General features: G+C 47.3%; 1 protein-coding gene across 1 annotated transcript in view; it reads left to right on the top strand.

The window, feature by feature from the left end:
- The window catches only part of LOC149451737 (alpha-2-macroglobulin-like protein 1), a 224,293-nt gene that overhangs the window by 53,113 nt on the left and 154,225 nt on the right, over window positions 1–16,955 (top strand). Inside the window, exons 7-8 of the mRNA XM_089690335.1 lie at window positions 2,882–2,969; window positions 15,854–16,001. Coding sequence (XP_089546461.1) covers window positions 2,882–2,969; window positions 15,854–16,001 — 236 coding nt within the window. The remainder of the gene's footprint in view (window positions 1–2,881; window positions 2,970–15,853; window positions 16,002–16,955) is intronic.

Below are 16,955 nucleotides of genomic sequence, written 5' to 3'. Positions count from 1 at the left end.
TGTCCCTCATTTTAACTTGCTTTTGGATATCTTTAGGTTTCTTACTATCCAGCTGTGTTCCTCAACATACAGTAGAGGGGAAAATAAGATTTTTGTACTCCTCATAAAATCCTTTTCTCTGTATCAGTAAGGGGCATGGCTCCCTGTAACACCCTACTATTATTCAGACTACAGGATGTTAAAAGAGACACAAGGTGGCAGTGTCCTGCAACTCAGTTACACACAATCTGGTAAAAGCTTTATGGATCTGCAGCTGATTAGGTATTCACTTTAACTATTATTAATTTCAAGTGCACAGCCTTTACTTATTTATTAAATCAGCCCAATTGTTATTATCATAGTTGCAACTTAATATTTGGCACAAGGATTTAACAATCCTTGTTCATATTTAACAATTAAATATGAACTCATTCAGGCAACTTTCTAAAATATGCTGACTTTCTAAAGAGTAGGTCAAACAAGGTGCATCCCACACATAGACTTATCTTTTAAAAAAACTTTAATAATGTAAACATAAAGAACTGGTCCACACCCACTGATTGATCGAGGCTTACTGATTGGTTGCTGGAAGTTACTGCTCACTGTTACTGCTCACTGACACATTGCTAGAGGTTACTGCACATCATTACCACTCACTGACAGGTTGTTAGAGATTACTGTACATTATCACCACTCACCCATTGGTTGCTAGAGGTTACTGCACATCATTTCCACTCACCCATTGGTTGCTAAAGGTTACTGCACATTATTACAGTTTAGTGATTTGTTGCTAGAGGTTACTGCTTATCATTTCCGCTCACTGATTGGTTGCTACAGATTCCTGCACATCATTACTGCTCACTGATGGAGAAGTAATTTCATGTACTGAGAAACAAATACAGAACTAATAATAATATTAATAACAAATCATTAGGAGAGGCCACTGTAAAGTTCGGGTAATCATAATTATACTTATATATATACCCCGCTGTAATGGGAGATCCCCAATACATGACCAGCCCCCATACCCCCCATTGGAATACTAAGAAATCAGTTAGATGGCAGTTAATGTCACTATTAGTTGGGGAACAGATCAGTATTGTGGTGTGTGATGCTGCTGTTGGGGTACAGTTGATTGGATAGCAGGATGCAGTTTGGGGAAATGGTGGCAGCTTTGGGGTGAGAGTCTGAGATCACATCTCCCCTGTAATGATAAAGGAGTAGTCAGATAGGATGCCAGCAGTGGGGTACAGGAGGGATGAGGATGATTGACAGAAGGTAGGGTGGTAGGATGCCAGAGGTGGGGTACAGAAGGATAATGGGAATGTTGATGACAGAGGGGTAGGATGTCAGCAGTGGGGTACTGTGGGGATAATGATGACAGAGGGTGGGGCGGTAGGCAGCTGACAGTGGGATACCAAGAGGAATGAAGATGAGGATGATGATGGCAGGGGGTAGGGTGGTAGGAAGCTGGCAGTGGGGTACCAGGAGGGATGAAGATGAGGATGATGCTGACAGGGGGTAGGGTGGTAGGAAGCTGGCAGTAGAGAATCAGGAGTGAGGAAGAGGAGGATGATGATGACAGGGGGTAGGGTGGTAGAAAGCTGGAAGTGGCCTGCAGCAGTGTTTTTTGAGACATCCTTGGTCAGGGGTAGACTTCACAGGGAGCTGTCAGTGTCAGGTAGATTATGTCATGCAGTACCTTGAGGCTCGGGTGGACCAGCATCTCCGTGATTGCAAGCACATGCAGGTCCTGCAAGTATCTGAACAGATCGGTCTGACTGAAGTACATCATAGAGAGCAGAGCAGGGAGCCGCAGTGGGCATCATATGGGTGGGCTCTTCACACAGCAGTAAGGACATCTGAGGAGAGGGGAAGGAGCCAGGGGAGATGTGACCACGGGCCCACGGGCAGTTCCTGAGTACCTGAATGGTCAGTCCGCCCCTGGTTGGGAAAACTATTTGCAGGCAGGGTAGCTGCTTTAGCCCCCCAACAATGACTGGGTTCGGGGCAGCTGTCTCTTCTTCCCCGTGTTAAAGATGGCCCTGCAGCTAGCACTATACTCCTGGAGCTTTGACAAGAGTGGTGCTGCTTCCTCACACAGCAGCCACTCTTCCTGCCTTTCCCTATGCTGTCCATTCATAAATGACAGCACAAATGAGCATTTTGCAAACTCTTCTACATAACACAAAGCTGCCTGTGACTGAGAAATAGAAGAGGAGGTACAGAAAGAGCGGCTGCACACAATTCTGCAACTGCAAGATCTCAGAGCCCATGAAGTATAGAGATAGCTGTACCCCAGGGACTCAGTAGAAATGTACATTTTAAATTTAAGAGATAAGTCCACGAGGTGGGGTGCACCTTGATGGACTTAAAAGAGAAGTAGGGGTTTGGTTTTTTCCCCAATTATACTTACCTAGGACCGATGCTGCATCTGTCTGGCTTTAAGTGTGAGAACACAGCGATCACATGACCGCTGATTGCAGAGTTCTCACAGCCGCTCTAAGCAGAGAGCGGTAACTGTCATCGGAGTGCTGGCCTGTGGAGGGGGAGGAAGGGGTCAGCTCAGGCTCTCAGCGGCTCGCTGACAGGCTGAGCCAGGTACCGCTCCAGACACTGTAGTGGATCTCTAGGTTAAAGTCGGGAACTTTCCCCAGCATGGATCTGCTGAGTGATGTCAGCCGACAGCAGGCTTCAGCCCACTGTCATCTGAAAATGAGTAACGAGTGCAGAATAAACTGCATTCCTATAATTCACAGAAGTACAGCCAAAAGAGCGTTAGAAAGTGGATGAATTCCTGAAGTTCAGCTTTAAATATCAGTGTTATGTTAGAGCATTGAATTCAAAAACAAAATGGCAAGTTATATTCAAATTATGAAAATTGTGTATATTTCTATTTTAGTCTTAAAGAGATTTCACATTAATATTGAGATCCCATCTATACTGAATGCGATGACTGAAGAAGCTGTAAAAATCAAAGCATGTGGCAGGTAGGTGCAATTAAATCGCAATGCATATATAACTTGTAAGTAGAACTATAGGCAAAAATGGTTTCATTTTTGGAAGGGAGGGATATAACTCCTGTTAGTATTTTTTTTGCTATCTGTATTCCATCTGGGAGATTCACATTCACTTCTTGTCCTGCAGCCAAAAAAAGAACTGAGAAGAAATCCTTGCAAATTAAGGGAAGACCTTTGGGTCCCCCCAGGTTACCAAAACTAGTGTCCCCATAGGAAGAGTTCCCCTCTATAACTTTTATGTGGACAACCAAATTTTGGGATTTTCTTTTACTTTAATTTTCAACAATAATGGTAAACAGAACAAATAGAGAGGGTAAATCTCCCTAAACAGTGGCATTGACAGCAATAAAAACAATAATAGGTGTTCTAATCTCTACTCTGTCCAAAAAAAGTTCTGCCGTTAGTTAAATTTTAAGGCCGTGTAAAAGATCATTTACATAAACAACCCATTGTCACACGCTATACATATGGAATGAAGATTCATACTTGAAGCTGTTTCCTGAGGCTAAATTAAGGTCTATTATCAGGATACGTGCATAGTTGCCAACATTTCAAAAACTTTTTTAGGGACACTTTTTTTTACTGTGTGTCCAGGAAGCCAGTGTAGGTGGAGTGATATGTACAGTTGCAAGAAAAAGTATGTGAACCCCTTGGGATTACGTGGAGTTTTGCATGGATTGGGCATAAAATGTGCTCTGAACGTCATCTAAGTCACAACAATAGAAGAACACAGTCTGCTGAACATTATACTACACAAACATTAGATGTTGCCATGGTTTAATTGCACATAACATGTAAACATTCACCGTGCAGGGAGGAAAAAGTATGTGAACCTTTGGACTTATTAACTGGTTGACCCTCCTTTGGCAGCAATAACCTCAACCAAACATTTCCTGTAGTTGCAGATCAGACCTGCACAATGATCTGGAGTAATTTTGGACCACTCCTCTTCACAAAACTGTTTCAGTGTAGCAATATTCTTGGGATGTCTGGTGTGAATCGCTCTCTTAAGGTCATGCCACAGCATTTCAATCGGGTTGAGGTCAGGACTCTGACTGGGCCACTCCAGAAGGCGTATTCTGTGCTGTTGCAGCCATTGTTTGCTTTGGGTCATTGTCCTGTTGGATCACCTATCCTCTGCGGAGCTTCAGTTGGCGGACAGATAGTCGTACATTTTCCTGCAAAATGTCTTGATAAACTCTGGAATTCATTTTCCCATCAATGACAACAATCCGTCCAGGCCCTGAGGCAGCAAAGCAGCCCCAAACCATGATGCTCCCTCCGCCATGTTTTACAGTGGGGATGAGGTTTTGATGTTGGTGTGCTGTGCCTTTTTTTCTCCACACATAGTGTTGTGTGTTCTTCCCAAACAACTCAATCTTGGTTTCATCTGTCCACAGTATATTTTGCCAGTAGTGCTGTGGAACATCCAGGTGCTCTTTTGAAAACTTCAAACGTGCTGGAATATTCTTTGGGGGCAGCAATGGCTTCCTCCGTGGTGTCCTCCCATGTACTCCATTCTTGTTTAATGTTTTCCTTATTGTAGATGTGTCAACAAAAATGTTAGCATGTGCCAGAGATTTCTGTAGGTCTTTAGCTGACACTCTGGGATTCTTCTTTACCTCATGCAGCATTCTGCGCTGTGCTCTTGCAGTCATTTTTACAGGACGACAATGCCTAGGGAGAGTAGCAACAGTGCTAAACTTTCTCCATCTGTAGACAGTCTGTCTTACCGTGGACACATGAACATCAAGGCTTTTGGAGATACTTTTGTAACCCTTTCCAGCTTCATGCAAGTCAACAATTCTTGATCGTAGGTCTTCTGAGAGCTCTTTTCTGCGAGGCATGGTTCACATCAGACAGTGCTTCTTGAAACCAGTAAACCCAAAACAGGTGTGTGTTTTTTAAGGGCAGGACAGCTGTCAGCAACACATCCAATATCATCACACTGATTGGAGTCAAGGTTGGCTCACTCCTGGCTCCAATTAGCTCTGGGAGAAGTCATTAAGCTAGGGCCTCACACACTTTTTCCTCCCTGCACTGTGAATGTTTACATGTTATGTGCAATTAAACCATGGCAACATCTAATGTTTGTGTAGTATTATGTTTAGCAGACTGTGTTCTTCTATTGTTGTGACTTAGATGACGTTCAGAGCACATTTTATGCCCAATTCATGCAAAACTCCACATAATCCCAAGGGGTTCACATACTTTTTCTTGCAACTGTAAATTAGGGGTGGGGGCATTCAGTTGTGGGTCTGGCTTAGAAAAATATGGAACCGTGCAAAGCATGCCACTCCACAAAGTGGGTGTGGTTGAAATTACACAAAAAAAATTGGACTTGGCTTAAAGGGGGTGTGGTTAAATAGAGTCTGAGATTTTCTGGGGCTCCCCCCATGCAATTTTTCTCTCCACTCCAACATCCCAAAAAAACAAACACACACAGAGACTTATCTAAATAAAACCCTTTAATAATGTAAACATAAAGAACTGGTCCACACTCAGTGATTGGTTGCTAGAGGTTACTGCAGTTAGTACAGGGGAGGGTCAGAGACTGCAGGTGTAGTACAGGGGTTGTCAGAGACTGCAGGTGTAGTACAGGAGAGGGTTAGAGACTGCAGATGTAGCATAGGAGAGGGTCAGAGATTGCAGGCATAGTACAGAAGAGGGTCAGAGACTGCAGGAGTAGTACAGGAGAGGGTCAGGGACTGCAGATGTAGCACAGGAGAAGGTCAGAGACTGCAGACGTAGTATAGGAGTTGGTCAGAGACTGCAGGCGTAGTACAGGAGATGGTCATAGACTGCACACATGGGATGGTCAGAGACTGCGGACATGGCACATGGGATGGTCAGAGACTGTTGACATGGCACAAGAGATGATCAGTGAATGCAGACATGGCACAAGGGATGGTCAGAGTACAGCATGTTCCACCATAAAGATTTGTTACTCCACCACAAATATTACAGTTACTCCAACACAAATATTACAGTTGCTCCACCATATTACAGTATGCACCACAAATAATGCAGTTGCTCCACCATAAATATTACAGTTGCTCCACCACAGATATTACAGTTGCTCTACCACAAATTACAGTATGCTTCACATATATTACAGTTGCTCCACCATAAATATAACAATTACTCCAACACATATATTACAGTATGCTTTACAAATAGCACAGCACACCTCCATACCCACCAGCACATTGTTGCACCTCCAGAGCACCCTATACCCCCAGAAAAGCTCTGAACCCTCCAGCACATGTCTGAGCCCCTAGCATACCTCTGTAACCCCTCAGCACATCTTTTTAGCCCCAGAACACCTCATTCCCTCCCCCAGCACATCTCTGAACCCCTTAGCATGCCTCTGTGCCCCCAGCACATCTCTGTACTCCCAGAAAATATCTGTACCCCACCCAGGACACTTCCATACCCCCTTGCACATCTCTGCACCCCCTTGCACAACACAGACCCAGCACAGTTCCAAACCCTCCCACACACCTCTGCACTCCTCAGAATACTCTGTATCACCAAGTACACCTCCGTACACCCAGCAAGCCTTTGTACACTAGTACACCTCTACACCCCCAGCATGCCTTCGTACTCCCCAGAACTCTTCTGTACCCCCTTGTAACATATCTTCACCCTCTAGAATCCTCTGTATCCTTCCGTGTGCCTCCATACCGTCTGCACCCCCTGGCACATGTATTACGCTACACAACTCTGCTCCCCCCAGCATACCTCTTCATCTCCCCACACACTTCTGCATCTCCCAGCAAGCCTCTGCACCCCCCCAGCACACCCATGTACTCCACACCTCTGCACCCCTTAAACCCCTAACACTCATCTGTACCCACATGCATATCTCTGTACACCCTCCCCTCCCCATACACACACATATCTGTAGTTTCAGAATCTTCTGTATTCCCTGACCCTCAGCACATCTCTGCAGCCTATTCAAAGTCTAGTCCAGTGTGTCCAGGATCTGCAGTCATCCCATGTCCACTCACCTCTGCTACACTATTGAGTGGCATCTGGTTGGTCTGCAGCTGCTCTGGCAGTCAGTGTGCCCAGGTCATCCGCTGCCTCCTAACATGCTCCCAGAAGTGATTGACTAAAGGTGGGCTGGCGTCATCATGCTTGGCTGGCAATGCCCCCTCACTAATACTGACCAATCATGTAGACAGAAAGCACTACCTGACTTCCTGGAGGTGGAGTACGGGAGAGATCTGTCAGTGTCTATGAAGTGTTACCTGGTAGCAACTCTCAGCTGTGACAGATTAAAATTTTTGGGATTGTACCTGGGATGAGCAACCAGCGGGACATTGGTCGGATATTTGGGACTGTTCCAGGCATTTTTTGATTGTTGGCAACTATGTATGTGTGCTATCATAGACTATTAATCATAGTCCCAAGCAATTGGCTCACAGTTGCAGTGCAGTCACATTGACTTCATTAGGTGATATCAAGCAGTGCTACCCATCAAAATAAATATTCCAAGTTAAGTTTGCAGTGGATGTGAAGCAGAGTATCTTGGCAGCAGAATGTGTACAAATCCCTCCACCTACCATGCGAGATCAGTCAGTCGGGGTTATTTACCTCTCTTTTCTGCCCATCTGAATGAGGCCTTAGTATTTTCTAGGCTATACACTTGGCAACTTTCTAGCAACAGGAGTGAACACTTGCCAGGGCTTATGTTTCTTTACTGACTAAACTGGTGAGGTGTCACTCTGTCTCCTGCTTGCTTGTGAGCAAGATTCTGCAACATTTGTGTCAGTGCTAATGTAGCCAGGTGCTAGGCTAAAACAATATGGAGAAGAAGACATTGCCATCCATTCTTCTCTCCCTCTACTGAGACACTGATATTTTGCTGCATCATCCTCCTCTGAGTGGTGAGAATCCTGGGAGTTGTAGTTTGAAACAGCAGCCATATAATGGCTATGCTATCATGTTTACACTACAGATCCCAATATGTACTGTGCAGTAGGAAGATTGGAGAGATGATTTTTATTAAACTGCCCAGGAAAGTTCTTTCTCTTGCCCCCGAGGGAGTTACAGAAAGCACCTCAGTCTGGATATTCACCAGCTAGCAAGAGACCATACCAGCGGACATATGAGCCTGAGACTGGAAGTGAGGACACCCAAAGGCACCTGCAGCACTGCCAACATCAGAACACCTACACAGCTGCCACTGTGGCTTCCCACCACTTATCGGCAGAGGCTTTTTTGGAGATACGGGGGGGGGCCTTCTAAAGCAAGAGCTCACCACACCTCCCTACACCAATCCCATGCTGAGCAGAGAATGGGCGTGTGGGGATGTATACCATGGAGGCAAATGCTCTGGATTTTCAACTGTAGGAGAGGAGAGAAAGCTGCGGGTTTTGAAATCCTGCACGGCTTTCTCTCCTCTAATTGCAGAGATAAAAGATCAGGCTAGAGGGCTTTTGATTGGTTAGCACTGTCACATGGACGTGATGACCAGTCAGAAGCCATCTAGCCTGTACTGTCATCCCTGTAAGGAGAGGAGAAAATGCCATGGGGATTTCAAATCCCCAGACCTGTGAAGCAGTTCTCTCTCCTTGCAGGGATGACAGCAATGGCTAGACGGCTTCTGATTAGTCAACACCGTCCGTGTGACGGTGCTGACCAATCTAAAGCCCTATAGCCCGAACTGTCATCCCTGCAAGGAGAGGAGAGAAAGCCTTTGGAATTTCAAACCCCCACAGCTTTCTCTCCTCTCCTACAGCTGAGAATCAGGAGCATCTGCCACCAAGGTATACATCCCCACACGCCCTTCTCTCCAACTCTCCGCTGCAGGAAACCTCCCTGCACTGCTCCTGTGTGACCTCTGTGACAATGCCATGACAAGCCTGGGTTCACACAGGAGCAGTGGGGAAACTGAATGCAATTTGGACAGGAATCGCATTCCTGTTCAAATTGTATGTTATTCTTTGTGGTGCAATTTGCACCCATGCATTTTGCATGGATGCAAATCGCACCACAAAGTGATTGAGATTTTGCACTGTAGACGTAGTAACAGTGTGGGGGGTTTTAACTACTATTTATAAAGTGATACACTTATATACACAAAACTGAAGGTTTCCACCATTATTATTTAAATTATTTCACACTATAGAAGTGGGAACCCGAGTGCCCGGGGTCAGTAGGGTGCCCCATGAAATGCCCCTGGTACCTTTTTATAGGCTTGGGTGTGCTTTGAGTGTGGGCAAGGACACAGGGGCCCCATGATCCCCTATAGCCCAGGGACCCCATGAGTTGTCAGTCCACCCCTGTTCCACACTATTTCTGCAATATTTTTTCAGCCACCAGGTTTAGGGATAAACTTGATCAGACCTAAACAATGTATTGCAGCTCATCTGGCTAAAGCAGAGCTATACACCAAATGTAGCCAGACTTTAGTGCAGGAAGCATAATAAGGTAAGTGGATCGAATCAACACATTTCAGATTTTATTTTTAACTCTGTTAAAAATATGCATGCAGATTAGCTGAAATCCATTTTTGTTTATCTGTAATTAAAGTAGTATATAATGATTATATTAAAGTGTATGTCACAGCAAAATTAAAAAAAAAAAACATATTCAGTACATCTGATCTATATATGCACATTTCCCTATGCTTTATCCCTTTAAAAATGCTGCAAGTACAGGAAAATACCCATTGATCTGCCACAAATTTATTGTGATCCTAAATTCCTATTTGGGCTGACAATGCAGTACTATACAGTATGTATAGTTCTCCTGTGCCACTGTAATCTCAACCAGCATTGTCCACCCTGCCTGCTTGTCAGGGAGCGAGGAGCCAGACACACAAGGAGGTGCAATAAAAGGTAGGCTTATTGTACAAAAACAAGACAGAGTCTATGCAAGTACAACCGCAACAGCGGATGACTGGGTAGGACAGTAGCCAGGAAGGATGGTCGCCAGACCCGGAGTCAGAAGCCAGGAAGGATGATCACCAGAGCCGGGGTCAGAAGCCAGGAAGGATGATCGCCAGAGCCGGGGTCAGAAGCCAGGAAGGATGATCGCCAGAGCCGGGGTCAGAAGCCAGGAAGGATGATCGCCAGAGCCGGGGTCAGAAGCCAGGAAGGATGATCGCCAGAGCCGAGGTCAGAAGCCAGGAAGGATGGTCGCCAGAGCTGGGGTCAGAAGCCAGGAAGGAGTCTTGCCAAAACCGAGTCGATATCCGGGAGAGCACTGAACACTAACAGGAGCTTGTTGCAATTCAACAGACAGGACACGAATACAATGAGCAGCTGCAGACAGCAGGCTTAAATGTGATAAGCCACCACCTCCTGGAGGAGGAGCCGCAGAGGCTTGAAAGCATAAAGGATCCCACAATGCTTTGCAGAAACCTAAGAGGATGCCAGCACATGGAGCAGCACAAGCTTTTAGGAAAGGTAGGACCTTGACAGTACCTCCTCCTCAAGGACCCTCCCCCTCCGCAGCTCAACATAAGGCTTCTGGGGAAAGCGGGCATGAAAAGCGCAGAGGGGGGCAGGAGCATGAACATCCGTGGAAGGAACCCAGGAACGCTCCTTGGGACCATAACCACGCCAATGGACCAGTAACTGCACCCAACCGCGGACCAATTGAGAGTCCAGGATGCGACTCACCTCATACTCCTCATGACCGTCAACCCGGATAGGACGAGGCCGAAGCGGAGAGGCAGTAAAGCGATTACAGACCAGAGGCTTCAACAGGCATACGTGGAAGATATTGGAGATACACATCCCAGGAGGAAGAGCAAGGGCATAGGCAACCGGGTTCACCCTGTGGAGAATGCGGAAAGGACCAACAAAACAGGGAGCCAGTTTCGGTGCGGGCACCCGCAGATTGAGGTTACGAGTCGACAACCACACCCGGTCTCCGACCTGGTATGAAGGAGCAGGCAACCATCTACGATCAGCCTGGAGCTTCTGGCACTGTGCTGAGTCCTTCAAGGACCTCTGGATCTTCCCCCACGAGGAACGCAGGGCAGCAAGATGGTTATCCACAGCCGGAATGTCCTGTGGTGAGAACAACTCAGGCAATACAGCGGGTTGGAACATGAAGGGAGACATCCCGGAGGAGGAGTTGACAGCCGAGTTCTTCGCAAACTCTGCCCATGGCAGGAGATCGACCCAATTGTCTTGATGGTCTGATATATAGCAGCGGAGGAATTGTTCCAGGGCCTGGTTGGACCGCTCCGCAGCCCCATTGGACTGCGGGTGGTAGGCCGAAGAGAAGGAGAGCTTGATACCCAACTGGGAGCAGAAGGTGCGCCAGAACCTGGACACAAACTGGCTCCCACAGTCCGAGACAATCACCTTGGGCAACCCATGCAAGCGAAAGATCTCCCTGGCGAAAACCGTAGCCAGTTCTTGCGCAGTCGGCAATTTCTTGAACGGAACACAATGGCACATCTTGGAAAAATGATCAATGACCATAAGAATGACCGTATGGCCTTGAGACGCAGGGAGGTCCACAATAAAATCCATGCCCAGGTGTGACCAGGGACTCTCCCCATTCGGAATGGGTTGCAGAAGGCCCAATGGAAGATGCCGAGGAGACTTATTCTGGGCACAGACCGAACATGCCGCTACATATGAGGCGATGTCGGAACGGAGAGATAGCCACCAGAATGACCGAGAAACGACCCAGAACAACTGGTTCCTCCTTGGATAACCGGCAGTCTTGGAATTATGGTAGGTACACAGCAGGCGGGTATGCAATCCCTCCGGTACGAAACACCTACCAGCCAGTCTCTCAGGGAGGGCATCAGTTTGAGCCACCAAAATCTGCTCCCCAAGGGGAGAAGTCAGGTTGGTACGAATGGCAGCCAGGATCTGGTCCGGAGGTATGACCGAGGTCGGCTCAGAGTCCTCCCTGGACAGTTCGGAGTATTGCCGCGACAAGGCATCAGTCCTGACATTCTTGGAGCCAGGCAAATAGGATACCACATAGTTAAAATGCGACAAGAACAGAGCCCATCTGGCCTGCCACGGCGTCAACCTCTTATCCTCCGAGAGATAGATCAGGTTCTTGTGGTCAGTGAGAATGAGAACCGGAACCACAGAGCCCTCGAGCAGGTGCCTCCATTCCTTGAGAGCCTGAATAATTGCCAACAACTCCTTGTCTCCAATCTGGTAGTTGCATTCTGCGGAGGAAAGCTTCCTGGAGTAGAACTCACAGGGAAGTAGGGGTCCATCGGGTGACCGACGCTGAGACAAGAGGGCGCCTATTCCCGTCTCAGAAGGATCAACCTCGAGGACAAAAGGCAACCCAGGATTGGGATGAGACAGTATCAGAGCCGAAGTGAAGGCGGATTTCAGAGGTTCGAAAGCTAAGATGGCCTCGGGTGACCACTCGTGAGGATTACTGCCCTTCTTGGTCAGATCTGAGAGAGGTTGGCCAGCGTGGAGAAGTTCCTGATAAACTTCCGATAATAGTTGGCGAATCCCAAAAAGCGCTGAATGGACCGAAGACCACTGGGACGAGGCCACTGCACAACCGCCGAAACCTTCTGAGGGTCCATGAAAAAACCCACCGCAGAAATGATGTAGCCCAAAAAGGCAACCTGGGATCGGTGAAATTCACACTTCTCGAGCTTACAGAGAAGCTCGTTCTCACGTAACCGTTGCAGCACCCACTTAACATCCTGGATATGAGACTCCATAGACGCAGAGTAAACCAGGATGTCGTCCAAGTAAACCACCACGCACTGCTGCAACAAATCACGAAAGACATCATTAATGAACTCCTGAAAGACCGCGGGTGCATTACACAACCCGAAAGGGCATGACCAGGGATTCATAGTGGCCGGTTCTGGTGTTGAACGCGGTCTTCCACTCGTCGCCCTCCTTGATCCGTACGAGGTTGTACACAGCCCTAAGCTCGAGTTTAGTAAAGACCGTTGCTCCCTTGAGGCAGTCAAACAACTCGGTAATCAATGGGATTGGGTAAGCATTCTTAATCGTGATTCGATTGAGACCCCTAAAATCAATGCAAGGCCTCAACTCACCGCCCTTCTTTTTCACTAAGAATAAGCCAGCTCCTGCTGGAGAAGTAGACTTGCGAATGTGCCCCCGGGAAAGCGCATCCGCATCGTACTCCTCCATGGCCTGATTCTCCGCAACCGAAAGAGGATACACCCTGCCACGCGGGGGAGTGGCACCGGGTTGTAAGGCTATGGTACAATCATATGGACGATGAGGAGGCAGAGCACCGGCACCCACCTTGTCAAACACGTCCAGGTACTCCCCGTATTCAGTGGGCAACACAGAGGCGGAGGAGGCACACAACACCTTAACAGGTCCACGGATGCAATCAACCACACACTGTGGAGACCATGAGAGGATCTCGGCCGACCGCCAATCAAGGGTCGGATTGTGCTTCTTAAGGCAGGGATAGCTCAAAACCACGGAGTAGTGCGGGGAAGAAATTACCTGGAAACAGGCCAACTCCCTGTGAACAGCCCCAATAGCTACTTCAATTGGCAAGGTCTTGTGGGTAACCTGCGACGATTGCAGAGGCCTGCCATCTATGAATGGAGTAACTCGAGCCTGCAGAAGAATGGAGTACTGGGCAACCCGCCAGCACCAGAGTCTACCAACGCCTGGGCCGTCACCGAGCCCTCTGCCCAAGAGAGGACAACGTTGATTAGCGGTTTATCTTTATGGGAAACCGGGGACGAGGAAACTCCACCCAAGATCTGCCCCCAACAGGATCTCAGGCGCGAGCGTTTCCCGGACGGACCGGACAGGACTGCTGAAAATGCCTACCGAGACCACAGTACAGGCAGCGACCCTCCCGATGCCAAGAGGCCCGCTCCCCCTCGGAAAGGAGAGCAAACCCCAGGTACATGGGCTCACCGTCAGACAAACCATCCTCAAGAGGTGTGGGAGGAGAGGGAGGAATGGGTGGGACAGAAAACGTAGGCGCCAATCGGTTAGGAGGCCTCTGCAGACGCTCCTTAAATGAAGGCCTCTTTGTGAGCCTGGTGTCAATCAGGATTAGGAAGGAAATGAGTGCCTCGAGCTCCACAGGCAATTCCTTCAACGCATCTGAGAGACCATGAGAGAAAGCAGCCACCAGAGCCTCATTGTTCCAACCCACCTCTGCCGCTAGGGTATGAAATTCTATGGCATACTCAGCAACGGTTTGTGAACCCTGATGCATGGACATGAGCAGCTTAGCAGCAGAGGCGGAGCAAGCAGGCACATCGAATACCATACGGAAGAAGGTAACAAAACCGGCAAACTCGTGAATCACAGGGTTATCGTTCTCCCATAAGGGATTTGCCCAGGCCAAGGCATTGTCCGAGAGCAGCGAGATTAGGAAGCCCACCTTTGACCTCTCCGTAGGAAAAGCGTGGGGTATCAATTCAAAATATATGCCCACTTGGTTAAGGAAACCCCGACACTGACTCGGCTCACCCCCAAAGCGCTGTGGAGGGGGGGCTGAATCAGTCATACCTCTGGGCACCGCAGGTGCGGCAGCAGATGCGGAGATAGGCACAACAACCGGAGCAACAGCGGGAGCGACCATAGGAGTGACAACCGGCCTAATAGCACCAGGAGCAAGGTGCGCTGTGCGTGCAAGCAGGGTTTGCAACGCCTGAGTGAACTGATCCAACAAGCGATCCTGCTGATCAAGTCTGGCAACCAACATAGGGAGCGAGAGCGTACCTGCACCGTCAGGATTCATGGCATTCGTGTAGTGTCAGGGAGCGAGGAGCCAGACACACAAGGAGGTGCAATAAAAGGTAGGCTTATTGTACAAAAACAAGACAGAGTCTATGCAAGTACAACCGCAACAGCGGATGACTGGGTAGGATAGTAGCCAGGAAGGATGGTCGCCAGAGCCGGAGTCAGAAGCCAGGAAGGATGATCTCCAGAGCCGGGGTCAGAAGCCAGGAAGGATGATCGCCAGAGCCGAGGTCAGAAGCCAGGAAGGATGGTCGCCAGAGCCGGGGTCAGAAGCCAGGAAGGAGTCTTGCCAAAACCGAGTCGATATCCAGGAGAGCACTGAGACACTAACAGGAGCTTGTTGCAATTCAACAGACAGGACGCGAATGCAATGAGCAGCTGCAGACAGCAGGCTTAAATGTGATAAGCCACCACCTCCTGGAGGAGGAGCCACAGAGGCTTGAAAGCATAAAGGATCCCACAATGCTTTGCAGAAACCTAAGAGGATGCCAGCACATGGAGCAGCACAAGCTCTGAGGAAAGGTAGGACCTTGACACTGCTGGACTACTGAACTCTGCCTATCCCCCACCCAGGGGTGGACTGACAATTCATGGGGCCCCCGGGCAATAGGGGATCATGGGGCCCCTGTGTACTCACACACACTCAAACCACACCCAAAAAAGCCTATGAAAGGTACCAGGGGCATCTCATGGGGCCCCCTACTGACCAAGATCCCAAAATGTCAGTCCACCCCTGCCCCCACTCCTCTCTGTCCCACTTTACATACCTACTTTTATTTTCATCCTCGAAAAACAATGATGCTGCCATTACTTCCAAAAGCCATTCTCACACACTGTGTAGGGAAAGGGCTGTTGGGAGATATAAAACTTGAGGAGTGCCTACATCAATAGAAATTGACCTCCCAGAAGCTACCTTCCTGCAAGAATTTTGCTAGCCTGGTAATGTCAGTTAGTACTAAAAGCTGTTTCTCACTACAAGGTAAAAGGAAAAATAATGCTGGGATATTATCTGGAGTAGAGAGAGGGTAGGGGGGGAGTAAATTTGGTTAATGCCAGGACATACGCTAGTGACTTTAATCGCTTCATTATTTTTAAACCATGTACCTCTTTTCAAGTACACTGGATTTCTCCTCTGTGTTCCAGGTACACCTATGGAAAACCAGTCACAGGCCTGATGAGCCTCTCTGTCTGCAAAATTCACCTTTCTCCATTTTATGCTGATCCAACTGACAGCGGTTTTCATGATAGTGATGACAATTTAGAGGACTGCATACGCATGAAGGATGTGCAGGTGAGCAATCTTAAAGTGAGATGAAACAAGTGTGAATTGCCATAATTCATTCATATACAGTATATATATATATATATATATATATATATATATATATATATACATACATATATAAACACACACTGTGTATATATATACTGTATATATACAGTTTTATATATATATATATATATATACACATGCACACACATACTGTACATACACACACTGTATATAATGCCATTGTATTTATTTATTTTTTTAAAAAACCTCTAAGTACTTTATTCATACAGCACTGCTGTGTGGTCACATGATCTTTCCCTATTCTTTGGCATCTGCAGGCAAAGATCCCTGGGGAAGGGGGGGGGGTGTTCAACTACTACAATATTGGTCTATCTGCACACCCCTGATTGTTACTTTGCCAGTCACATGACTAAATAAAAACAGTTTCCGAAGATCAATTCAAATTAAATTATAAAAGGTCAAAAACTGTAAATCTTTACTGAACATCAAATGTGCTTATTTGTTCATTAATATGGTGTGGGTCTCCTGCATGGTAGGGGTTGGGGAAAGATCTGGCAACCTACCCTGTAAAATAATTGCTAAGAGAATTCATGGAAGAAGTCACTTGCAAGTGACGGTCCATGCAATCGCCAAGGGTCGGATACGACTGAATAGATAGATAGATAGATAGATAGATAGTGTAGGTAAAAAATGATTGACACTTGCTTTCACTTTGCTCAGAAGGCATTGGCACCCAAGGTTCTTTTGTAACTTTGCAGGTATTCACAATTACTTTTGATATATTTAATACTGATTTATTTTAGGACTAAGCTTTTTTGTGTGTTTCTTAGTGAATGTAATCAATCCACATACTATATCCCATCCCCATAGTGTTTAGAAATAGGAGGACATGGAGAAAGGAGGGAGGGGAGTGTAATTTACTAATGTGTATAAGCCCACATGTGTGGTTCT

The sequence above is a fragment of the Staurois parvus genome, unplaced genomic scaffold (assembly GCF_062004578.1).
Source record: "Staurois parvus isolate SC_StPar_1 unplaced genomic scaffold, SC_StPar_1.0 ptg000525l, whole genome shotgun sequence".
Lineage (NCBI taxonomy): Eukaryota > Metazoa > Chordata > Amphibia > Anura > Ranidae > Staurois > Staurois parvus.
This window is presented reverse-complemented; position numbering and strand designations above follow the sequence as displayed.